This window comes from Monodelphis domestica, chromosome 4 (assembly GCF_027887165.1).
Source record: "Monodelphis domestica isolate mMonDom1 chromosome 4, mMonDom1.pri, whole genome shotgun sequence".
NCBI classification, from domain to species: domain Eukaryota; kingdom Metazoa; phylum Chordata; class Mammalia; order Didelphimorphia; family Didelphidae; genus Monodelphis; species Monodelphis domestica.
In genome coordinates this window covers 378,585,963-378,612,843 of record NC_077230.1, presented here as the reverse complement: position 1 = coordinate 378,612,843, position 26,881 = coordinate 378,585,963, and the positions used below count along the sequence as shown (strand labels likewise).

The 26,881-nt window shown below is 41.8% G+C and overlaps 1 protein-coding gene across 1 annotated transcript in view; it reads right to left on the bottom strand.

Annotated features, from left to right (window-relative positions):
* Window positions 1–26,881, bottom strand: part of WASF2 (WASP family member 2) — an 81,987-nt gene that overhangs the window by 6,045 nt on the left and 49,061 nt on the right. Inside the window, 7 exon segments of the mRNA XM_007491394.3 lie at window positions 4,104–4,259; window positions 7,615–7,745; window positions 8,983–9,100; window positions 12,518–12,671; window positions 13,181–13,315; window positions 17,703–17,751; window positions 17,753–17,876. Coding sequence (XP_007491456.1) covers window positions 4,104–4,259; window positions 7,615–7,745; window positions 8,983–9,100; window positions 12,518–12,671; window positions 13,181–13,315; window positions 17,703–17,751; window positions 17,753–17,833 — 824 coding nt within the window. The 5' untranslated portion in view covers window positions 17,834–17,876.

The window sequence follows — 26,881 nt, the reverse complement described above, 5'->3', positions numbered from 1 at the left end:
ACTTCATTCATTCAATCAACAACAAAAATTAAACACCTGTCTGCAAGGCACTCTCTATACAAATACAGACATAACACAGACCCAGTTCTCAAGGCACTTATAACTTATATAGGGAAAAGTCATGTCCACAAATGATCATACTACTGGAGAGTATATTTAGTCTAAAGGACAGGTTCAGGTAAAATGCTAGGAGAAATCAGAGGGAGGTATCAATTTCACCAGGGGTGAGGCAGGGGAAGGGGGCAGACAACAGGAAGAAGAGGTCAAGGAAAGCATAGAGGAATGGAATCTCAAAGTGAGCAGTGGAGGAAAAGTGAGACTTCAACAGAGGGAGATTCAACCATGGGGAAAGGGCATAAACAAAGGCCCAGAGAAAGGAGAGGATGAAGGGGAAAGATAAGAAAGGATGATAAAGGGTGATTCAGTTTGACTAGAACAAAGGATATATGAAGGGAAGCCATATACGGCTGAAAAAAAGATAGATCAGACTGGGGGGGCCTTGAATGCCAGCATCTGAAATTTGATCCTACAGGCAAGGAGGAATTACTCAAGTTTTTGGAGTTGGGAAAGGGTTTAAAACAGAAGCAGCAAAATTACCCAGGGTACTCTCCTAATTGTCAAAGTAGGGAGAAATAAGGGCCTAAACCAGGGAGACTGCCCAGGCATTCTGAGAGAGAAGGGGACAGATATAAGACATAATATTAAAGAGGGGGAAGGCTATTAGCAACGACCTTTCTTGACAATGGACTGGATTTCTTGAGTGATACAGAGGGAGGAGTCAAACATGACCTACAGTTACCAGGCTGGATGACTGAGAAGATGGAGCTATCATTAAGAGATAGAAAAGTTAGGAGGGCAGGTTTGCAGAAGAAAGTGAACTCAATTTTGCACCTGCTGGCTCTGAAGTCATTCAAGTGAGAGGGTAACTAGAAGTATGGGGCTGGACCTCTGAGAAGTTGAGGTCTGGATAAGACAAAGTATAATAAAGATGGAAGAAAAGAATGAAGGACAGAACTATAGTGGAAACAACATTTAAAGAGCTAAAAGAACGTGAAGAACTAGTAAATGAAACTGAATACAAGAGTAGGCTTCCAAGGAAGTTCGGAGGAGGGGGCAGTCCACAGGTTCAACTACCATAAGCAGTTTAAGAAAAATCAAGACAGAACCCAGACCACTGGCTCCAGTGATAAAGAGGTCACTAGTGACCTCAAGGAGAGAGATCCAGCAAGGTCCCAAGGAAAACAGGGGAAAAGGGTTCAAAAGTCCAGGTGATAGGATGAATAATAAAAAGCAGAACCATGTCATCCTGGAAGGAAAGAGTAGAGATATGATGCCATTAAGAAAGGAAGAGGGTCAGTATACCAGAAAACTGCATTCATTGCCTTTGCTAAAACTAGCTATGTAAACCCTTTTCAACTTGCAACCCTTAAGCATCAGTGCTCCTGGAAAATCTACCCAGAGGAGAATGGAAGTGAGGAGCAGCTCACCATTTTCTGGTTATTTGGGAAAGGATGTCTTAGAGAAGAAGAAATTCCTAGTCTCTGGTCACTGTAGCATAGTTAATACTATGGCGGTTCAAATAGAGACTGCACAAAAAATGAGAAGAAAACTACAAAATAGATCCTCTGATAAAGGTCAGTTCTACCACAAGGATGGGGCAAGAAAGAATCTAAATAAAAATGTAAATCTTTCCTATGCCATGGACACAGTCTGTCCTTAATTAAGATCACTCACATTCACTGAAACACTGATGGGGCCTGAAGGACAAGCCAAGCTGGTGAGATGGGAGTAGGTTAGGAGATTCAGAACAGTTTGTGATTGGGCATTTCCCAAACTCTGCTCTGCAGAACCCAGATGTTTCATGTTGTGTGAACAGGGGTTCCTTGCAAAAAATGTCTAAGTTGGGGCTATTCCTCACTAAAATATGAAACAGAATAATGTATCACAATTCTTATACAAAGAATTTTGGAAGAGACAAAATTGGGCTTAATTTCATTCACTTTGTTCTAAATTTCACCTGACCTCCATACTGTCAGTTTTCTAAGACCAATGTTTGTTTGTTTTTTATGAAGGCCTTTCAAGTCCCAAAGTGTCTCACAGTCAGCTTAGCCTGGGAAGCACTGCTTCATTTCATTATTAGATGGTAAACTCCTTGAGGATCAAGATCCTAGTACAGAGCACATTGTTTTACACATGATAAGTACTTAAGGGTCCAATTAATAAAAACCTTCAAAATAAACAATGGAAGAACTAGAGGACTCTGAACCTGAGTATCCGATCAGTTAAGAGATGAACATTTCAACTTCAAGACAGGCAAAGGCCCAGTGTGATGGTAAAGGATAGGATTCTCCTGAAATGGAAACTCATACAGAGGAGGTTCTGAGCCACACTCTTATTTATAGGGACTTTCCTCCTGGCATCATTTCTGTCCAGACACTCCTTAGAGAAGTATCCATTTAGGTCTTGTGCTGGCCACATAACTCTTCCAACATCTTGAGGGCCTGGGTTCTATCAGGAGCTGGCACTAGTGATGTTTCCATGTAGCAAAGTGATCTGGGATGAGTGAGTCAGAGAGTAAGGAAAGTAGGATCTAACAAGGGGAACAAAGGATTTAAAAGCCATGGTTCTTTAAAACTCCAAGCCTGGGAGCTTTCAATAAATGTTAATGTCCTATCAAATAGGGTTCAAGGAGAAAATGTGTCTCTCATAGTCATCATTTAAGTGATGAGTCAATAATTCCCAAGGAAGAAGGGAACACAGTCCATGGAGTAAATCCACAGTATCTCCAAAAACCATTTATTTACACCATTACTTTGAACATGTTCCTCTACAAATCTTTGCCAGAATGGCTAATATACCCAATGGACAGATTTTGAGTGTTATGTACTTTCCTTTTCCCCCTCCAGATTCTGGTACAGATGCTAACAAGCCATAAGTTGGACAAAAGACAATAGAAAAGAGAAGGTGAAAAAGTGAGGGACCTGGATCATATATAAACCACACAGTCAGTCCATGGGGTAACTAGTTAATTATTGCCTCAAAAATTTTTTGACAATATTTCTTTTAAGCCATTTAACTTTATGTTGAATTGACGATAAGAAATTGAGATTGGTTAGCACAAGGCCTGATGAATTTGTTTTGGATCTAAAAGAGTAAACACCAAATTACAGGAACCAGAAAAGAATGTCAATTTTTGAGGTAGGAAAAACAAAAGGGGGGTGGGGAGCAACATATTGTCACAGGGCACTACGCATGTGAAAGGGGCCATGAAAGAGTCAATCATAGCATGGCCTGGGGGACTGAGTACAAACCTGAGTCATAAGACCTTGGGCAAGTCACTTCTCTCTGAACCTCAATTTCCTCAGATGGAGAAGAAGGAGGGGTAATAATGCTTAGTCTACTTTTTCATGGGGCTGGTGAAGAAAGGGCTTCATAAACCAGAAAGCATTATAAAAATGGAAAATATAATAACTATCACTTTACATATATTCTTTTATTTGGGCCTCAATAACAGCCGTGAGGTAAGCACTTCCATCTCACCATACAGATTATCATCTTTATTTTACAGATGAGGACCTTAAGGCTCAAAGAGTTTATGACTCTCCCTTGATAACACACAGCCAAGAAGTACCAGGCTGTATTGGACCCTCAGTATTCCTGGCTCCAAGTCCAGCACTCTATCCACTATACCAGGAGACATATTCACTGGCCACTGGAAAGGCTCAAAGAGACAACAAAATACATGGTTAGTGTACTTATAGAGAACTAGACAGGGATCAGAGGCCCCAGTATCCAGTGGCCCCTTCCTTGGCCTATCCTCCTCTCTTCCCTCTCCTGATCTGAAGCAGATGAGAAGTCTAAAGTGTCTGGCCATAGGAGTTTCCTCCTAATGTCCAATGCTATGGGATGAGTCATTTCCATAACCATAGCAGCAACAGATGACAGAGCGAGCTCTTATTATAGCACTTTAAGGTTTGCAAAGTTAGTGGCACAGAAAAACCTAACTGGGTCTGAGATATATTCCAACCTAATCACTGTGCTCTTCTTTGTTCTTCCCAGAGGTAGGCAGAGGATAAGAGTCAAGGTGAAGAAACAAAGTTTACCTGAACTCTGCTGGTGGTGGTGGCAGACTGTCATCAGGGAAGGTGGGAGAGGGTGGAGAGTTGGAGTCCAACTGGGGTGGAGGTAGATAGCCACTTGTGTCCACACTCTCTACAGAGCCGATGCTGCCATTCTGGTATACTAGGTTAGAAGGATACCTATAAAGGAACACAACACCATGGATATAATTTTAAAAGTTAAAAATGTTCTCTTTTCTCTTCCCCCAAAAAGAAACTTCTAGATGACCTCCAGGTAGGCAGCAACCCAATGAAACAGCCTCCAAAGGAGCACTCATAACGGAATGTAGTTCCATCAGGAGACAGATATGCCACAGATGGATGCTGGAAAAAACTCTGAACTCTACTGCTCTTTAAAATGGAAGTCCAGACAGGGAATCCAGACAATGTTTCACAAAGCTCCTTACAGGGTCATAGGTCTAGAACTGGAAGAGACTATGATAGCCATCTTGTCTAACTCTCTTCCTTGGCAGTGTGGGCAGGACCCCAAGGTCCAGACCACACAAGAAGCTGGTATCAGAGGTGGGATCTGAACCCAAGCCTTGTGTGACTCCAGAGCCAATGTTCTTTTCCCTGTACCTACCATACAATCTCCTCCCTCAAGTACATACAGAAATTCCCACTTTATTTGTTGCTGTTGGATCTGAAAGATATTATATGATCATGATGCTACAAGATGGATTTTAGAACTAGGAAGAACTTTAAGGAGATCATCTTGCCAGAGCCTTCAATTCATAGATGCATAGATGAGGAAATGGAAGAACCCATCCCCCCCCCCCCATGATGTGTCGATATCTCCCAATTTTGCTCTTACCTAACAGAAAGAACCCAGGATGAAGTACTGAGAAATAGGTTTGAATGTCTGCCCTGACATTGACTAGACATGTATGTGGCCTTGGGCAAGTCCTGTAACATCTCCAAGCCTCAGATGTCCTCATTTGCAAAATGGGACTAGTACCATTTATGCTATTTACCTTGCATAGTTATTGTGGGAAAACGCTCTGTAAACCTGAATGCCCAACACAGATGGGAATTATTTTATTATCCTATTTTGTTAAACCCTCTACTCAAAGTTCTAAGTAGAATATATGCCTAAGCCTGAAGGCCTGTCTTGTGGCCGAGGGCAAAAACTGAGCCATGGAGGACAGTGAACACACAAAATGTGACAGGCAAACAGCATAATTTTGTAGTCAGCAAACCTCTGAAATGATCAAAGGCCAAAGGAGAGCTTCCACTGGGAAACAGCAAAGAATGAACATGAGCTGGTGAGAGGTAGTCAGATCCACATGCTTCCTGCCAGATCTCAATTTAAATAAAATGAGTTGCCAATTAAAATAAGAATATATTTGGGTCCACAATATGAAACACCGCCTGTATCCCTTACTTAATACCAGGCCTCCGGTGAAATGACTTTTGAGAAGAAACCCAACCAGTCAGAGGCCCTAAAGTCATCATCCATCTGTTGTGCCCCACCCCACCATCACTTTCAGCTGCATAGATGCCATGCAACTTCCCCAAAATGCAGTCTTGAACCCTAAACTTCAATACCCAGAAGTCCTTGGTATTTTCCAGAATTCCCTATAATCTCACCTGAGTCTCTGGGCAAGATCACAATTAGTATTTAACTGGCAGTATCGCCTACCACGCTCTCTGCCATTGCAATGATGTAGGAAGTATAGTGGTAAGATAAGCTAAGCGCGGGGATTTTGAATGGGCCAATCAGCCATGGGAACATGGTTTTTATTTGTATCTTCTTTATTCCTTGATTTCTAATAATCCTTAATAAACCTCATAAAAATATATGTTTTTGTTATTAGAGATAGAATTTAATTTTTACATGAAGAAGACAGAAAGAGGCCATCACCATCACAATGCTCTTATTTGGAAAGTCCTAAAAGCATATACAAAAGTCTATCAACAAGTATAACCGGGTTTGGCTGGCCAGGAGTTTGGGGCAGACAATAAGGTAAACAAGGACCAGATTTTATCCTGCCCTCATCCTTCAATAATCTAGGATTCTGTGGGTGTATAGGCTCTTCTTCCACAGATGCAGGTCAACACCCCCATCCACATCTGAGCTGGGTCATGACTTATTGTGGCAAAAACAAAAACAAACCAAACAAACATCGTTTTGTGGCCGACACTCAGGTAATGAGTCTAGATATAATAAATTTGGCTAAACTGATCTTTTAGACATCATATGCAATTTATTACTGGATCTCTGAAGGAATTTGTAACCCTGATGGAAAAACTTGAAATAGCCAGGGCTCAGGCTACTTGAGCAGTTAGGCATGCTGGTCTAGAGTCAGGAAGACCTGAGTTCATATCTGACCTCGGACACTTATTAGCTGTGTGACTCTGGGCAAGTCATTTCACCCTGTCTGCCTCAGTTTCTTCATCTTTAAAAATGAGTTGAAGAAGGAAATGGCAAACTACTCCAGCATCTTTGCCAAGGAAACCCTTAAATGGAGTCACAAAGAGTCAGACATGACTGAAATGACTCAACAACAGGTCACTTCCCTGCAAACTTGGGGCATTATGGAAAAAGTTACTAAAGACAGCAAACCTTCTTGAATAATGGGGGTGAAAGAAGCAAACTCCCCTTTCCCCTTTTCCTTGAGACAATAAATGACCATATCTTGAGTTTGTATGCTTCTAGCCACTCACCTTACAAGGTTGATAGTAACTGAATTAGGCAGAGCCAGAAAACAAAATGATCATTTTTAATAAAGGGGGTTCAAGGAACTGCTTTTTCCACAAAAAAATTCATTTTCCTCTTGCCAAGTTCATCACGCTTTAAAACAAATCTCTTAGTCCAGGAAGAAAAATGTTAGAAGTGACAATTTTAAAACTCAAGGTTTTCACAGTAGAGACATCCCTAGAACAAAAATGACTTCCGGCTTTCCTTTTGTCACTCTGAGACACCCACCTGGCATCAGACAGCATGGCTTTCTGACAACTAGGGTGTGATACAAGGGGAAGAAAAACAAGAAAAGACATTGCCCAGACTTTCTAAAGACTCCAAAAGACAGAAGGACAAGGACTAAGCAAATGGAGTTAATTAATGCCTTGCATGGGGTCACACAATTAAGAAGTGTCTGAGGCCAGATTTGAACCCAGTTCTTCCTGACTCTAGACCTGGCTCTCTATCCATTGTGTCACCCAGCTGTGCCTTTAGGTGCCCCAGCATTGCTATTATTGGTGGACTTCTCAAAACTGATCCTGTTACATCACTGATGAAACGGCTTGGCTTTTTGAGTTATTTAGTAAATTTCAAAGACCAGATGGATTCCCTTTAAAGGACATCATCATGAGTGGTATCAATTTAAGTTCCCTGGCAAGGTTGTCATGGAGTAAAGACAACAAACACATCAGTGCTCTCAGCTGGACCCCCTTCTCCCACTCTGTAGGACCAAAGTGAGGCTGGAGTCACCCTGACTTCTCAGCAGCTATAAGCCAGATTTTACCAACACTTAAGGTTTTGGGACTCACTCACCCAGAAGGCCCTAGTTTTTCTTTGGACTCCACAAATTCCTGTCCCATCTTCAGTTTCTCCCACTCCTCCTTACGGGTTTTAATTTTCCGAGGGTTGACATTTCCTCTATTTGGATTATCCTTCTTCTCTTTCTGGAATGACAAAAGCAAAGAAAAAGACTAGAATTTTTAAAAATTTAAGGAACTGGTGACTTTCCCTGAGATTATAGACTATATCCATCTGAACTGACAGCTAGCTACCTTCACATCTATAGTCCCTAATACACAACAATATATGGCTATAGATAAATACATGCATGAGACACACATGCACAAAGTATAATATAGGGCAGCTAAGATAGAGCACTAGGCCTGGAGTCAGAAGGACCTGAGTTCAAATCTGGCCTCAGACACTTCATAGCTGGGAGATCCTGATCAAGTTGCTTCACTCCAGTTGCCTAGACTTTATTGCTCTTTTGTCTTAGAACTGACACCAAATATAAATTCAAAGGCAGAAGGTATGGGGTAAAAAGAGAAAGTGTACTGATGCTATATAGGGTAGGGCATTTGCCTGAAGTGATGTCATGGAAAGGTAATGGACCCAGAGTCGAGAAACCTGGCTCTGCCATCTCTGCATCATAGGAGGGCTATGAAGAAGGCCCTTTACAAACAGGAAAGCACCAAGTCCTACAGAAATGTAAATTGTTATAATAATTTAAAAAAAAACAAAAACAATTCTGCCATGATTAACTGTGCCACCAGAGCCAGTGGGAAGAGACAAGGAACAGGCTTGCAGCAGCTCTCTAGGGCTATGTACCCAGACAATTCTGCTGCACTTCTGGGGGAGCTCTTCCCCAGACATCCCAGAAGCCACACTAATGGTGTCACAAGGACACAGTTCAAAAACAATAGACAGTAGGGAGGTAGGGGCAAGAACCACTTTGAAGCAAGGCAGCTCCTTTCTCAGGAGTAATGGGGTTAAAGTGATCCTGCTGCAAACCAACACTGGGGGCCTTGTGCTGCCTTTGGACAAAGGAGCTACAAAAGTGAAAGGTGAATGGGCCAGCCCAGGCCTCTGTGACCAGCAGAGTCAGGAAAAAAAACCCTGAAAACAGTGAAGAGAAAAGTCCATTTCTGAAGAGGTGGCCTGAATAAACTTGATTGTTAATAGTACTAGGGGAAAAAAAACATTGTTAGAATGACATACTTTTATCTTGATTGTACTCAGTGTAGACACAGTTTTTTAAAAGTTCTACCTGGCATCCAAGTCCTGCAAGCATCACAGAACGATCACTTCCCAGAAGTTGGTCTGCCTTTCAACCCTCCCCTCCCCCAGTCCTTATCACAGCATACCTACTGGGATAAAGATCAGATGCCCCTTTCCCCTCACCCTGTGCTTCCTCTTCTCTTTCATGATATCCTTGGTGTCCTGTAGCATCTTCTCCCTCCAAAGATCAAAGAAGTATGAAGAATCTGTATAGAATTTGAGGGCCTCTTTGCCATCATCTCTGGGATAGAAATAAAGAGAAGTAAAGTCAGTGGACAGACTTCCCACCAAATCCAAAATGCTGAACACTACCAAGTGATCGGGAAGTCATACAAATGAAGTATTCCCTTTGCCACTGAACAATGGCATCTGTCCTGTTTTTAATACCTATTTATCCTTACTTAAAAAAACAAACACACTTATTCAACCCTTATCTTCTTAGTATCATTTCTAAGAAAGAAAAGTGCAGTAAGGGTTAAGCAATCAGGGATAAGTGGCTTGCCCAGGATCACACATGACAACCCAGATCCTGGTGCTTTCCATTCACTGTGATGCCCGGCTGACCCTATTAACCTTACTTTCAAGTCCCTGTAGTCCAGCATCACTACTGCAGTTTTATCAAAAGCAGCATTGTTGATTCTGGCACATAAAGGTTGGGATGATGCACTAGATAGCAACAAGGGGTTGTAGATATTTCCTCTGGCCTACCTGGGTATGAGACCTAATGAAGGCAACTTGGTATCTTAGCAGACAAAAGAGACAAGTTCTACTGCTGGAATTCCCTGGGCCTATCCATGTGGTATCACCATACACAACCCCTATCCAATTCAATTTTATATGCCCAAACTCCAGGAGATGGGAAGTATGAGCTTCAAGTGAAACTTTCCAGAATGAAGAGGGATCTGAGGTCATGTAGTCCTAATCCTATCTGAGTGGGAATCCCCTCCATAACAACCCTACAAAGTAGTCAACAGTCTCTTCTCCAAAATGTCCAGAAAAGGGAACTCACTGCCTTCTAAATCAAGCCATTCTAGTTTTGGACAGATCTCATTTTTAGGAAGTTTTCTTTACCCAAAGCTGAAACTGACCACTCCATAACTTCCACTAATGGTTCCTAGTTCTGGCCTCTGAGGCTAGGCAGAACAAGTCTGATCTAGTCTTTTCCATGAAAGCTCCTCAAATGCTTAGAAACAGTTCCCATCTCCCTCTAAGGCCTCTATTAAACATCTCTTGTTCCTTCAACCAATCCTCATTGGGCATCTTCTCTAGTCTCATGCTTTTCTATAATTGACTGGCACCCGTAAAGTACCAGAGTGACAAGAGCCACAACCAATCTTCTAATTACAAAAGTTAACTACCAATTCTAGTGGCAAGTATAAGGATCCATAAGGAATTAATTGCCAAATGTCCAAGTCTATATATTATGTGCAGAAAAACTTCAACCCTAGGCTGTCCTCACCCTCCTCTTAGCACACATCTGGGCCACTCTGCCCTCCCTGATAGCAAGCACTCAGGTAATAGAAACCCATTCTACTAATAGCTTAGGTCAAAAAGAATGAAAAAGAATACCCAAACAATTAGAGATGTCCAAAAAAGTACATTAAGCTGGTTGGGGAGGCAATGGTTTCCCCATCCTTGGGGGATTTCAAGAAGAGGCTACATGGTTCACATTTTACAGCCAGGGTTCCTTTCAGAAATGGGCTGAATTAGATAATCTCTGAGATCCCTTCCAGTTCCATAATATTGGGTTGTTGCTTTTGTTTGTCTGTTTTTTGGTGGGTGGGAGAGGCAGTCACAATACTTAACAAATTGCAAAGTCAAATAGAAATAACTTTTATAATTTTTGGATATTATATATATTTTTGATATAATATATATGTGGATATAACACAATATAATATTTATATGTTTGGGCTGGTCTTATCTTACACAAGTGCTAATGTAATGGAAAAGGATAGATGTTGGTAGCAAGAGACCGAGTTCTTTTTCGTCTTGGTTCTGTGACTTATATCTCACTGTGGTCATCTGGGTGAGCATCTAACTTTTCTCTCTCTCTGTCTCTGTCTCTCTCTCTCCCTCTCCCTCTCTCCCTCTCCCCCCCCCCTCCATACTTTCAGTTTCAACCTCCATAATCTGGAGTTGTATTCCCAAATTCAAATAATCTTGGTAAAAGTGCAAATTAAAAGCACTAAATGTTAAGTCTGTAGTATGCTATGTGTAAATAAATGTCTAGAATGATGTTATGTATATTCAAACTAAAATCCCACTTTCAGAAGCCCTCTGGAATTCTTCCTTTGCCTAAACCCTCCTAACAGTATGCTGTGGCATTAAAACACAGGTACTATCTCTCAAACCCAACCAATTGGCTAGTAGGAGCTGTGGGACCAAAGAGAAAGTTACACATGATAACCTGGAGTAATCCTTTACTGTTTGAGAAGCTGTAATGTCCCTAACTCTAGGCTCCCTAAATCAGGCCAGTGTCCTTGAGTTTTACAAGTACACACACACACACTGCTGCTTTGCAGTACATCCATGTCTCACGGAAGACATCTGCCTCCAGCTATCTGTAATTACTTTTTACCTGTTCAAAAGATATTTATGGATGTGGGCAAGATAAATATTCGTATTCTTCCCCCTGCTTTGGTGCCTTCCTGCAAGATACCAACACTATGAGAACCACTGGAAGGAAGGGTATAGAGCTGTCTTCCATGTCAAGTCCCACCCTAACAGCAAACACACTTGAGGGGAACCAGCAGACAGGATGCTCCAAAACCAATCTGGCTGCATTTAGACAGATGCCAGTTAGCCCCTTACAGAACCCAGCAGGCAATTCCTATATATCCAATGAGTAGCCAACCATTCTGATAGGGTTGTTATGAGAAGAGAATTTCAAACCTCAAAGTGTAACATAAATGTGAGGAAGAAGAGAGCATTCTCTAAGCCTGCTTAGATGCCCAAGATGGCCCTCTCTTATTTATACCTCAATCTACTTATCTTGAAGAATATTAGAGTAAAATTTCAGCACATAAACCTAGAAAAAGAAAGGCAGGGAAAGGTGCAGAAGTAACCAGAGTTTGAATTCCAGATATGACCCTTATTAGCTGTGTAATCAAGGGCAAGTCAACTTTACCTCTCCAAGCCTCAATTTCCTAATCCTTAAAATGGAAAAAATAATCATAGCTCCCAAGGCTGTGGGGAATAAAAGCTTTCTAAACTATAAAGGATTAGGGACAGACACGGGTCCTGTGATCTCAATGATCTAAGGAACTCCCTGATGTGGAAGCTCCTTTTACCCATATAGGCTGGTACTTGCGCTGGAGTGCATAATTCTGGAAAGTTACCTAGTACCCTTAAAGGTTAAGTGATTTGCCTAAGGTTTCTAAGCCAGCTCTCCACCCACTATTCCATACTGCTTCAACAAAGTGTAAGGCATTGTAAAGTGTTATATAAACCCAAGTTATTATTATTAGAAATGTTTTAAGTAAAATTACAAAAATGAGTAATTCTGTTTATGTTGTCAACTTCAGTTCTAGCTGCCTCTGGCCCCTCTCCAGTGATGAGATATCTTTTGTTCTCTGAGGCTAATCTAGTCTGGAAAACTTTCTCAGAGGCTACTTCCTGGCTGCCATGAGGCTACTGATTAGGAAGTTGCTGTTACCTGTATGGGGACAAATTGTTGAGGGGTGGTGGAGCATTACAAGTGTTATAAGTTTCCAGGACAGGCACCGGCAGTGAGTCCCTGTCGAAAAGCTTCTGGTCTTGAGTAGTAGAGCTTTTGAAAGCCTTTCGAGTGTTAATCCCTTGCAGTGACACTGGGAGAAAATGGAAGAAAGGCATTAGAAAATGGAAAAAAGTCCACTAAAGCAAACACTGACTAAGTCACACCAGTCACCAAAGACCAAGTTGTTACATTGCTTTGCAGCAGCTGATTAAAGCCAGGTTCTTCTTCCTTGGCCCCCTTGGGAAGCCCCACAAGGCTGGCTGCAGCCCGGTCATTTCACAATTTAACAAAATGAGACAACACAGAGGTCTGCAACATGGCTGGTTCCAGCAGGCTATTCCTCAGGAGTTGCTCCATTCAAACCTGCCACAACTCTTTATTCAAGTGGATCACAGGGAGAAGAAGATGGGGCTGGGGGTAGAATTTGCTGAACTAAAGAGGTCTCAACACCCCAGCCCGGCCAGGGTCATTTCAAAGTCAAATGCCACCGATTGTTGGAACTTTCCTTAACCTCCACCCTTCTAGAAATCAGGGAAAGAAAAAAAGCAAGGCATGACACTCCTCAACTGGGCCTGCAAGTGCTGAGCTCAGCTTCCTTACCTTCTTCCTCTTTGGGATCCAGCTGAGTGACTTTAACTTGTAGGTGGTCGACCCTCTCAGCTAGAGAGCTCATCCGTGAGGCAAAGGCATCTGTTTGAGTAAAGATCTCTCCAAAAATGTCTTCTGCAAATTTACCTGGAAACAGCAGAGGAATCAGGTTACAGATGAACAAGTCATTCTTCATGTATCTATCACAATGCGGCCTGACACTGCTTAGGAAGGCTGGCCAGTGTAGACCGAGATCACCCTTACCACGTGGGCAGCAAGCAGATGTTCCAAAACCAATGTAGCCTTTTAGGCAATCTCTGAGCAATCATGAAACTCAAAGCAAACTGAATAAATGTTACAGAATTAAGGGAAGAGGAAGAGTTGACACTGACAGGCCTGAGAGCCAACTGCATGTCTACACATTCCACTGGACTCAACACTTTGCTGCTGTTACCAAAAAAGAAAACTGTTTGGAGGAGACAACTATTAAACAGTTCTCTTTTTAGTGCTTATAATCAACATGTAAAACTGGAGGTCACTTGCTCAATAATCCTCAAAAGTACATTTTACAAGGCCAAGTTGTGGTATCGTTGAAAGATCTATATACTGACATGATCCAATGTAAACTTCCTCTAATAGGTGAAATTTGGATTTTATAATTTGGCATGTTGCAAAGAATTCCTTCAAATCTGCATCCTAAGGAATAAAAAAAAAGTTGGTATACTCCCTGAAAAACAACATGCTAGGGATATCCTTCCGTCTCCCCCCCCCCCCCCTTAAAAAGAAACAAGCTTTCTTCCTTTTAACTCTTGGACCTAATACGAACCACCAACCAGAGAAACAAAATGACAATTTAATGCCTCCATCCTGTCACTCCAAGTGTGTCTGCCTGTCTGTCTCTCACACACACACTTATTAGGGATGAGGCAAAGTGGTGAATGTCTTTTAAGTATATTACTCAAGCTACATCCAAAGGTAAGACAGGGATAAAAGTGACCAGATAAATATGAACAGTGATAATTATTTTGAGGACTGTTCAAAGAACAAGCTTTTAAATGATACTCTATTTGAGCTCATAGCCTAGCAGAAAAATTAGTTAAAAAGGAGCTAAAGTACAGCTTTAGAGTGAACTTGAGTTCTCTTTGCCTGGATAACCTAACAGGTGAGAAGAAGACTAATGAACCACAAGTTCAGGATTGCTGGTGAACTCAAGTCAACAAGGGGTTTCTAATCAAGGAAGGAGTGAATGAAGCTTTGCATACTGAATGGTTTGGGACTCTAAATAACTATAGTAAATGCTGGCCTCAAATTTCTCAAATCAGGCTAACAGTTTACATTTCTGCAGGGGTAAGAGCTGTGCCTGATGCCTGCCTATAAAATGGCTATTCTCTGCCTAGAATTCTCCCCATCTTTTGTCCTCCTATGCCCTTCTCTAAGAAGACTTTCCAGATTCTCCTAATGCCAGTGCCTTCCCTCTACTGATGACCTACAATTTCTCCTGTGTATAGTTTGCTTGCACACAGTAATTTGCATGCTGCCTCCTTCATTAGACTGTGGGCTCCTGGAGAACAGGGACTCCTTGGCCCATTCTCTGTATCACCAGTACATGGACAGTGTACATGGTAGATACTTCACAAATTGTTTATGGACTGATTTGTTGAGTAATCTGGACTACCAGAATTCCCCTGCTTTCAAAAAGGAAAAGTGGTTGGAGTTTGGGGAGTTGATAGAGGAGGAAGAGAACACTACTATATTATTATAGCATTTACATCTAAGACTGTTACAAAAAGTAGAGCCTGGAAGAGAACTAGAATCAGGACCTTTAGGGTCACACAATATTGGCATGTCTGGGAGAAGAGGAAACTAAAGCTTGAGTTTCCAAATATAATTCTAACCATCTCTTGTCCCTTAAAGACCAACCTTCAAAAACAGAAATGTTGATACTTAGTAATAAGAGAAAACCAAAAGCCACACAAAGAATTAACAATTTATTCATTAAGTCAGTGATCAAGATGGTTTAATCAGGCCCAATACCAAACAGCATATTCAAATCTCCTAGAGTCTCCTGCAATACCCCCATAATAGTGGGTTTTGCCACAAGTACAATTTTATCAGGATTTGTCCTGAATCCTAACTAGCCAAAAAGGATGGCAGCCATAACTACCCCAATTATTAAAACAGTGTAACCAACTCTAGAGACTGCTGATCATACTGCAAGAATGGAACAAAAGTAGTGGGGTCTGTAGGCCAGCTACAGAAGCCAGATGATGGATTCTGTTCTTTAACAGTTAATCCAATCCAAATGTCTCTATCAGATAAAGCAGTTCTTTTTAGAGTGTGACACTCATAAGGCCAAGCTCATGGATTTGATTCTCATATAGGCCATTTAGCACCACATTGAAGAAAACCACTTCTCAGGGCCAACAGTCTCATAAATGCATGCTGCTGGTCACAAGGGTGGGGGTAGAGGGAAGCAAGTACGGATGGCTCTGTGGAACCCAGCTCTCCCCACACCAATGGGAAAACACATGCAAGGCTCATGTGGTATTTGCTTTCAGTGGAGCAGTCTAGTGCAGTAAAAAGAATAGGAAGTCTGGCTCTGTAGGCCAGTTCTACCTCTTACATGTTAGATGACCTGGGACAAGTCCCAACCTCTCAGGGGCTCTCCTCCTCCGCAACTACAGAGACAATCTCAAAGGTTTCTTCAAGGCAGAATATTCCTTTGCTCATTAGGATGGCCTGCATATCGTCAAGTTATCAGCAGGTAGCAGAGTGTGTCACTGAGACCCAGCCCAGTTTTCCAATTCCCAAAGTCCAGTATTTGTTCAGACCTCTCTCAGTGTTACCAGGGCAGAAATGATGCTTTTAAGACCAGGTAAAGCTCTCTGCTTTGAAATATGTTCATCTTAACAAGCATTTTGTACCTACTGGCAATGTTCCTTTGTGTAAAGCAAAGAGCCCAGGTTTTGTATCTTTCTAGGCCCCACCCAGAGTTTCCAGAGCCCTCCATCAACTGAAATCACCCCTGGGCTAGATGACAGCTTAGGAATCTCAGAGCTCATAGATCACCTGACCACTGAGCAGGGTCTCTGCAGCCTGCTATTCTAAAAGCAGGACCTATTACTATCTGGGGGAACATAGGCTTTAGTGATCTTCCAGTCCCTTCACCCAAGGCACTGATGCAGTAGGAAGGCTATCTACAATGATTCACAAAGATGTGTTTGCTAAGGGAGATCATGAAAATGGCATTTCAGCTGAGGTATTCATGGGAGCAAGAGTGGCACTAGACACCTGCAAAGCCTATTAAAGCATTTGCCACTCCCAGATCATGGCATCAAGCAAAGTCCATTTAGAATGAAATCTGACACATGTATATACCCCACCCAGGGCAAGATTCATTCATTTCTATCCATTAAGAAAACAAAATAAAAGTGACTACTGAGGTGATTTTCCCTCAGCCTCAATTCAGACAGGGATAGACAGAGATAGACAGGATACCTGCATTACCACATGTAGCTTGTAAAACTCTTAACACTCTCCAGAGACTGCTGAAGTCATTTGTACCCTGAACTTTCAGACCTTAGGGCCTGAGTCACAGGTTGGCTATGTCAGGTGAAATCTATATATATGAGTGGGGAAGAGGAGGAAAAAGAGAAAGAGGGGGAGAGAGAGAGAGAGAGAGAGAGAGAGAGAGAGAGAGAGAGAGAGAGAGAGAGAGAGAGAGAGAGAGAGAGAGAGAGAGAGAGAGGGAGGGAGGGAGGGAGAGGGGAGAGAGAGAGAGAGAGAGAGAGAGAGAGAGAGAGAGAGAGAGAGAGAGAGAGAGAGAGAGAGAGAGAGAGAGAGAGAGAGAGAGAGAGGGAGAGAGGGAGGGAGGGAGGGAGGGGAGGGGAGGGAGGGAGAGGAGAGAGAGAGAGAGAGAGAGAGAGAGAGAGAGAGAGAGAGAGAGAGAGAGAGAGAGAGAGAGAGAGAGAGAGAGAGAGAGAGAGAGGGAGAGAGGGAGGGAGGGAGGGAGGGAGGGAGGGAGGGAGGGAGGAGAACGAACCAGTGCACAAGCTGAATTTCTACCTCTGGGAAGGGAAGGGAAGGAAACAAAGAGATAAAGACGATGGGCACATTTGAGGCTTCAATAGAGACAGGCTCCATCAAACAGCTCTTGCAATCCCAGGCACTCTTCGACCTAAGATGCCACTCTGTGAACCTCCCACTTTCTATCCAGAATTCTGCTCTGTCATTCCATCTGCAATCCTGCTGCAAGCCCTTCATACCACCCTTCCCACGGATGTCTTCTAAAGCAGGTGGGGTGATGAGGGTTGGAGAGGTGGGGGTAGGCAGGAAAGAGAGGGAAGGAGAGGACCAAAGGGAAGAAATCTGTACTCCAAAGGAACTCTCTTTTGGGGGAAAATAAACAAATATATTTCCGCATTACCTAGGGAAGGCAGATGGGGGAGAAATAGGAGCATGGGAGGAAAAGGGAACTAAATGAAGAGCACCAACGACCCCTGAGGGCAGAGCGCAGGCTCTCTGCGGCACTCACTCAGGCTGCCCAGCTGTCGAATGACATTTGCCAGGGTGATGTTGGTCATTGCATTCCAGCTCGCTTCTAACACTAGGCAACGTCTGACGGCACAGGTGCCTTGGCTCGATGTTCCTCGTTACTAACGGCATGGTGGACCTGCTTCAGGCAATGTTCTGAATGATGAAAAACAACCTAAAAAAGAAATAACAGGAAAGTATTACTCAACCACAAATTCCAGGCACACTAGGGCTGTGTGATATTTTTTCCCTTTGCTCTGATCTGAAAAAGCTTACAGAATCCTCCCTTCCCTGACCCATCTTTTAAAAAGCAGGATCACCTTCTATATTTTAAAAGGAGGGGCAGGGTAAAGAATAAGACTGAGCTCTTTTAAGGCTTGTTGGTATATGTAGGCAGCAATGGAAACCTACCCACCTTAGGGAAGCAAGAATTTCCCTGACCATAGATTGTCTTGGCAGGCAAGGAGGTAGGATTAAAGGAAAAGCCCATTCAGCAGGCACTGGATGGCATAGACACCATCCTTGCAGGGATATAGTAACTAGGACAGATTAGATTCCAGGCCACCAACTGTATGGGATCAAAAAAGGGCTTGTCATCTGTATCTCCATGATGAAATCAAGTTGCCAATAGTGATTTTTCCCTTCCACTGATACACGTCAGGACATAACCTTTCCAGTTCTTCCTTGATGGGTGACTGTTAAATGTGCAACTAAGTACTTGCTGCCAGAATCTACTAACACCACTAAAGTTTAGTCTGTAAATTGACAGAATGAAAGAATGTCAAGGAAAATTTGCCTGTTCAATATGCCAAACACAACGCTGTGCAAAATGTGCTGTGAGATTCCCAACAGTGCCCCCCCCCACCATATCCCTTATCTTCCTTCCAGTCTAGGCACGATACACCTGGCCCAAAAGGCTCGAGACAGCAGGAAACATCTTCTGCCAATGCGGAAACCTTCCAGTGACCATTTCTTATCCTGTTAGATGAGCCCCTTTCCCTAGGAAATCCCCCCACCCCAAGCCATTGTTTTAGACTTCATTTACCAAGGTCCTAACTTTAAAAGGGTGGGAGGGAATTTTATTCTGAACCAAAAGGATTTGACTTACAATCAAATTACAATGGCCAGGTCCTGTTTCCACATTCTATAAAACTGAAGAAATCTAACACTGTCTAATGGCTTTTGTACTAGAGAAATGGTGAATAGTCAGGGTGTACAGCAGCTTATACAATTTCCCACTGCTAGGATTCCTCTAAAAGGCAGAGGCTTACTTATACAAAATGCCTTAAAACAGAGCCGAAACATTAATTCAATCACCAAAAGATTGGCCCTAGCTACAAAATGCTTAAACCAAGGTGATCATCACAGATTTGAAAAGCTAACCAAGATACTGTCTCAGAAAAAAGTCAAATGAAGCCTTTCAGCTCAAAGGGGGAGCAGTACCCTTTGGAACAGACTGCTCCTTGTTATGGACATTCTGATCTTCTCTGAGTAAAAATAAAACAGGAAGCCAACAGCTTGGGGAACAAGATTTCCTGTCACCAACAGCAACAGCTCAAGAACCAAGAGAATCAGCTGCTTGCTCATAACTTTGAACCTCCTTTTAATAGTCATTTCATGGCAGCTGTGCCTATCTTTGGGGTGCAGAGGTGTTTCCTGAATGCTGTTCTACTATGCAAGTAAATAATTTCCATTTGGCTCCTCTGCTAAGTCTCTCTTCAAACGAGGGCCCTTTCTTACTGGAATCTCAGGCTTCTCCCTCAAGTTGATCCTTTCCATCCCTTCACTGCCTTGAACCACCATGACCGAAGGAATGTGAAACACAAGCTCTCAGTGAGAGTCACCATCTTTTTGGGTTTCCATAACTAAATAGGGGAGCACTAAAAACTTAAACCGGACTGAGAATCAAATGGGAACATGTATAAAATCATGACATTTTAAAAATGTCATCTACTATTATGGGGGATGGGGCACATAAATAAATTTAAGAGCCTTCTTGGGTGCCATATACAGCCACCTGGGGGCTTCCATGCCCTCAAACTTCTGATTTTCCAATAGAACAAGAAATGCAAGGGTGGGCCAGGGATGACTCAGTCACCACTGGAAGCCACATCAGTGTGTCACTTAAGAAACTGTCCTGGCCTCTCCCAATGGCCCAGACAGCCTGGAAATTCTTGGAATGTGGTAAAGATGAGCATGGCCACTGGCACCACATTCATTCCAGACTTTCCCTCTGGATACCTGATTAAGAACTGTGGATTCCAGACTGTCTAGGCAAATGTCTGATGGAGAGCAACTTACAAAGGACAGACAAAATGTGACAAACACTTTATTCTGTCTGTTATCCTACCTACCCAAAGTAGTAAACTAGTAAACTGCTTGTATGAGTATCCATTCATTCATTCATTCATTCATTCATTCATTCACCCATTCATCCATTCATTCACTCATTCAGGGAGACCTAGACACTGGAGTGTGAAATAACTACAAACTAAACTGCTAGCCTGCCCATGACCAATTCTTAACCCACTCCCCCAAAATCAGGCTTCCTGATCATTAGAAGGTATAAGGCATATGAATGGGGAATAAAAATATCTTAATTTTCACTTAAGCAAAACAATTACTTCTCTAAGGAAAATTCTCCCTGCTACAAAATAAAAATTATGTTATACATTCTCAAAGCCAAATAGTGATGACTGTTTTACCTGTTGTTTGATATTATCCAACAGGTAACCCTTTTAGATAACCAAGAGTTGACTTCAGAACAAGTGGCTTGAATATGTAAGGGATAGCAACTATAACAACTAACCTCCATGTCATATATTCTAACATTCTCAACTATGCCACAGTTAAACATAACTAAACTTGGTGTGGAGCAGCTTTGGAATCCTTGCTGTCTGATGTAACAGTGATTGCTACACTGGGAACCACGAAGTCCAGGTAGAGTCACAGAATATGAGAGCTACAAAACTAGATATAAGAGCTTGGCCAAGTTATATACCTTTCCTAGACATCAATTTTCTTATTTATCAATAATAAAACAATAAGCATTAATTAATGACCTCTTTTGTGTGTGCCAAACTCTGTTAGAAGTACTAGGAGAATAAAAAGAAAACCAAAACAGGCTTTGTCCTCCAAAACCTATGTTGAATATAAACTCTGACACTCAAGGCCTTCCATGGTTTGGCTCCTCCTCCCTTTTTAACCTTATTTTACCTTATTCCTCTACATATATCTAGCTAGACTATACCTACCCTCCTTCTCTACCTACAACATCCTGTCCATTCAAACACTATCATTTGCTACCTCCTCCTAACCTCATAGGCTGGAATCCACCTCTCCTTTCCTTGAATCAACTAAGCCATTGTGTTGGATTTTTGAGGCACTTGTTTTCTACTCTGAATTACTGTTATTTGTAGGCATATCTTATTCTTCTATTTAACTATGAGCTTTTTGAGGGCAGGAACTCTGTCTCATCTTTGTTTCCCCACAGTCTTATATGTAGAAAGAACTGAATAAATGCTGAATTTTTTCAAATTTAAAGACTTTTATTTTCATCTATGCATCCTATCTATCACTTCCTGATTTGGCCTACATATGCTATTAAAACCAAGATGTCGAAAGCCAAACTATTGGGGGCAGCTGGGTGACTCAGTGGATTGAGTTAGGTAGGAGGTCCTAGGTTCAAAGGTGGCCTCAGACACTTCCTAGTTGTGTGGCCCTGGGCAAGTCATTGCCTAGTATGTCAAGAAGTTAATTCCCTCCCCCTCCTGAGTAGCCTGAACTGTCTGTCAACATTCCTCACATAACACAGTTTTTGCAGGTTTTGCATCTGTGTATGTGCTTTTCAAGTGAAGGCTTTTCAGCTTTGGGCTTTGGAATGAGCAGGAACAGAGCAGGCAGGTAACAGGGAAAGAGGAAGGGACTAAAGGCTAAGAAACTCATGGTCAGGTTACTTAGAGGAATGATGAGATTTAAAACTATGATTATCTACCCTTTCTAATAAACTTTATAAAATATATAGCTGGGTAGGAATATTAATTCAATTCTTACACTAGCCCTTACTACTCTTCTGCCTTAGAACCAATATACAGTATTGATTCTAAGATGGAAGGTAAGGGTTTAAAAAAAAAAGAAAAGAAAGAAAGCCAAGCTGAAGTTGGCTAAGTCCTTTTCCTAAGCCTAGGACCTACATGGAGCCCATAAAGGTACAAAGATATTTTAGGAAAGGCCTTCAAGTTGTTTGCTGTTACTTTTTAACCCATCTCTCCAGCTGATCTAAAAAGACTTCCCCAAGGAAGTTCTGGCTTTTTCTTTTGTCCAACATTACACTCCCCACTCTCCATCTTGACCATTCCTTGGCTATTTTCTGCTTAAGAACACACAGGAAAATGCTAGAAACTAAAGATGTCCTGGCCTTCCCAGTTTTCATCTGAACTAGCTCCAGAACATTATAGATCATGATGGAGCAATAGATTTCATCAGGGGTTTGCAGAGGTACAGATGCCTGATATATCCTTGAAGTCTTACAATGTTTGGGCTTGACACTATGCCCAAGTCACCTCATGAGAGACATCCCCAGAATTGAAGGCCTATGATTTTGTTCAGATAGGGTTTCAAGGCACTTCTGGTTGTCTAATTCACTCTCCAGACAAGCTCTATCCTATTCCAAGACCCTAAAAAACAATCAGGAAAGAAGAGATGGGGATACTGTCTGTAGCCCAAACTCTGAATTCTTGTTATCACCTGGAAAAAGGAGAGGAAACTTATCATTCTTACAATGGTGCCTTTCTGTTAGCCATTTACCAAAGAAAATAAAGCTTCTCTGAATCAAGGTCAGGCCTTCCCTGATGATACCTGCAGATTTCAACAGAGACACAGCCTAAACAGCAAGGAACTTACAGCTACAGCAACAATCACCATTGGAGCTAAGCCTCCTATAGCACTTCCCTTTTGAAATGCAGTCCAAAAGCGATGATTAGCAGTGGCAGGGGATGGGTGCATGTAGGGGTTTTTGTGTGTGTGGCAATTAGGACTTCTGCTTTCTCCCTATTCTACACATGACAGCATTTTGGATAGGGGTAGGTAAGAAAGGGGGTTCGTTTTATAAACCTGGTATTTCTTTTAGTAGACTTTAGCAGATCTTTCATTTTAGCAAGGAAAAAAATCATAAATGGCTACAGGAACTTAAGTGAAAATATTCCTCCCTCCCTCTCATTTTAAGTCTAAGAGGGTGGCACTCAAGCTTACAATAATTATGTCTGGCTATTGAAATGTTTAAAAAAGATGAATTTACTGTTGCATGCAGAGTCTTCACTACCAGGCAGCAACCACAAGCAGGAATGCCTCATTATAGGCTTAAGCACCCACCCACTTCCTGTTGAGATACAGGGTGGGGCTGAACATACAAATATAACCCATCTCTTTCTCCAAAAACACATAACAAAGAGTAACTGACAAATCAGTTGAGGTCACAACACAAGCGTCCCTGAAGAGCTGGCAAGACTGAAGACGAATTCCTGGGATGGATTTTATGAACAAAGAAGATCTCTGATTGGGGCAACTACAGGAAAAGCTTATTCTGAGATTTAAAACCAACTTACTCCTTCCAAACCTTGTTGAGCTATGGAGATCCAGGTTATGCCAGCAGAATAGGAGCTGTAGGAAGCCACACCATACCAGAGAGGACCTGAGACTAGTAGCAGTGTGCCTATCAGCTGAAAACCAACCTCACTAAATTTCATGGGCTTGTCACCAAAAGCTGGCCACTGGGTGAAATTTTTTTAGACAAACTTATGAAGACCAACTGCTAAGGAACGGAGGAGTTTCCATCTACATCAGTGGAGGCAATACCTGCACCAATGAATTCCCATATCCTTTAAGTATGGAAGAAGTAACTTATAGGTGCCCTGAGCTCCTTTTAAGCTATAAGCTGCATGCGAGCAAGGATCACATCACATCTTATCTAAAGTTTGGGTTGGTCTCGAGATTTGATAAACCACTGCATCCTCAGCAGATGCTTATGTTTGTCAAACTTCCTAGTTTCAGAAAGAATGCCAGGAACTATGGGTTGAGTAAGGTTCCCTCTCCCCTGCTTTCTCTTAAGGCAGTAGCATAGTAGAGAAGTCTTCTTAATCTGTAGTTAGAATATCATACTGCTTCAACCCACTATTTATCCAGAGTTGCTCATACTTGAAGTCTATAACTTGCTATTATCCTTTTAGGCAAAACCATTCCTTTATTTCCATTCCATCACAATCTTAGACTTGCTCATATTCAAAAGTAATTTCTTATCATATTGACTTCTTCATGAAGGTCTGCCTCAAACACACCAGAATTAGTCCTTCCTTTTTTACCAGAATCTAGCTTTCCTGTAAAGAAGACAGCATATGAGAGTGGAACTTGGAGGCCTGGATTCTAGGTCCCTTTGCCAGCAAACAGTTCAAGGAAGGCAGAACAGAAGAAACCAACTTGACAGATTCACAAGAATTGGAAGTTACCTAAGAATGAAGATCCTAAAGCTCCCTTGCTTCCCCATTTCTCTTCTCTTTGCTTCTACCTGCCTTCTTGAGGTAGATTCCCTTGCCACCAAGCCCTAATAGTCCCTGATATTTGAAGTGAGTGCCCTTATCTCTATGCAGATCTCTCAGATTTACTTCTCCAGCTCTAATTTCTCTGTTGACCTCTAGTCCTGTATATCCAGATGCTTATTAAACATCTCAAACTGGATGTTTGGTATACATTTCAAACTCAACATATCCAAACCTAAACTCATTATCTTTCCTCCAAAACCTTCCCACTTCTGAACTTTCATTTTACTGTTAAGAGCAGTATCATTCTTCTAGACACCCACATTATCACCTTGCAACCTAGGAATCATCCTCAACTTCTCACTCTCTCATGACCACCCCCCCATCATCCAAGCTCTTGCCAAAGCCTGTGGATTTCACCTTTGCAACATCTCTCCAATAACACCCCTTTCTCTCTCTTCTAACACTGCCACCACTCTAGGCCCTAATCACCTCACACCTGGACTAGTGCAGCAGCTACTAAGGGGTCTCTGCCTGCTTCAAATCTCACTCCACACCATCCTCCACTTAGCTGTCAATGTGATCTTCCTAAAGTGTGGATCTGGCCATGTCATTCCTCATTCACTAAATTCCAAGGCTCCAAAGGGCGCTAAAAGACTGTCTGCCCTTTGATCCAGCCATAGCACTGTTGGGTTTATACCTCAAAGCGATAATAAGGAAAAAGACTTGTACAAGAATATTCATAGCTACGCTCTTTGTGGTGGCAAAAAAATTGGAAAATGAGGGGATGCCCCTCAATTGGGGAATGGCTGAACAAATTGTGGTATATGTTGGTGATGGAATACTATTGTGCTCAAAGGAATAATGAACTGGAGGAATTTCATGGAGACTGGAACAACCTCCAGGAAGTGATGCAGAGCGAGAGGAGCAGAACCAGGAGAACATTGTACACAGAGACTGATACACTATGGCACAATCAAATGTAATGGACTTCTCCATTAGTGGTAATACAACTCAGAGGGATTTACAAGAAAGAACACTATCCACATTCAGAGGAAAAACTGTGAGAGTAGAAACACCGAAGAAAAACAACTGCTTGGTTACATGAGTCAAGGGGGATATGACTGGGGATGTAGGCTCTAAATGAACATCCTAATGCAAACATCAACAACATGGAAATAGGTTCTGATCAAGGACATATGTAAAACCCAGTGGAATTGTGTGTCAGCTAAGGGGAAGGGTGGATGGAGGGGAGGGAGGGAAAGAATATGATTCTTGTAACCAAGGAATAATGTTCTAAATTGACTAAATAAAATTTTCTTCAAAATAAACAAACAAATAAATAAATGAACTCCAAGGCTCCCTATCACAACCAAGGGCAAATATAAAATTCTGTCCAGTGTTAAGAGAAAATCCAGTCCCCCCTTTATTTTTCCACTCTTTTTATAGCTTACTCCTCCTCACCCCCATCCCCTATTATGTGACACTGGCCTCCCTGATCTTCCTCATACAAAACAGCCCATCTCCTAACTCCAGATGTTTTCATTGGCCAGTCCTTCATGGCTCCCTTCTTTGTCTCTAATTCTTAGCTTCCTTCAAGTCCCAGCGAAATTTCATTTTCTATGAGAAATTATTTTGATCTCCCTTAATGCTAATGGCTTCTATCTACTGATTATCTCCAATTTAGCCTGGTTTTATATATATCTTGTTTGTACAGAATTGTTCTGATTTTGTCTCCCACATTTGACTGTGGGCTCCTTGAGAGCAGAGAATGTCTTGTGCCCTTTTTGGGTATCCCCAGAGTTTAGCACAATATACACAGTAGGAGTTTAATAAATACTGACAGCTCAACTCTATATCTCATTAATACAAAAGAATTTTAGTATTCAGAAATAATGTATGAAACCAAGTTCATTTATGAAAGCATTGAGTCTTTAAGAAAAATTTCTTCATATAAAAATTGACTAAAATACCCAGTAGGGATTTACACAGTATTACTACTACTTCTACTACTAATAATAATAATAAATACTCTTATGTTTCTATTTGTGCAATTAAATGATTAATCACAGCACTTCAAACCACCTATGATTTAGTAAGAGTTTCATGAGTTGCTATGTGATTACTTGGTGGCCACCTTCTGCTAATGAACTGATGTCTTAGACCTGGAACAGGAAGCCTTTCCAGGCTGGGGGTTGGGGGCAGCCAGAACTTGTGTCCAATTAGAAAGTCACCACAATGAGGTAAGTACTCCCACAGCTACTCAAATTGATGCAGCTCCTTAAAGTTTACAAAGCAATTTTTCCAACAAACCTGTGAGACAATTTTAATATTAAATTGAAACTGATAACTGTTGAAAATATATAACTAGGGACTGGATCCTCCCATTCCATTTGAGCCCTAAAGTTTTATATTCTACTTTTACCTGGAGTGTCAACTACATTTTACCTGCCTAAACTATTAATAAATTTCTTGAAAATTTCAAATAAAATTACTTGGTTCCTGTAAGTCCAAACTACCTAAGACTTTCTACTTTTCGCTCTAAACGATCAGATATAAACTTAAAAATCCAATTCTATTAAAAAATGCAGAAACCCTACTCCCAACTCCTATTAATATTCATGGCCTCTTATTGTTTTATCCTTGGACA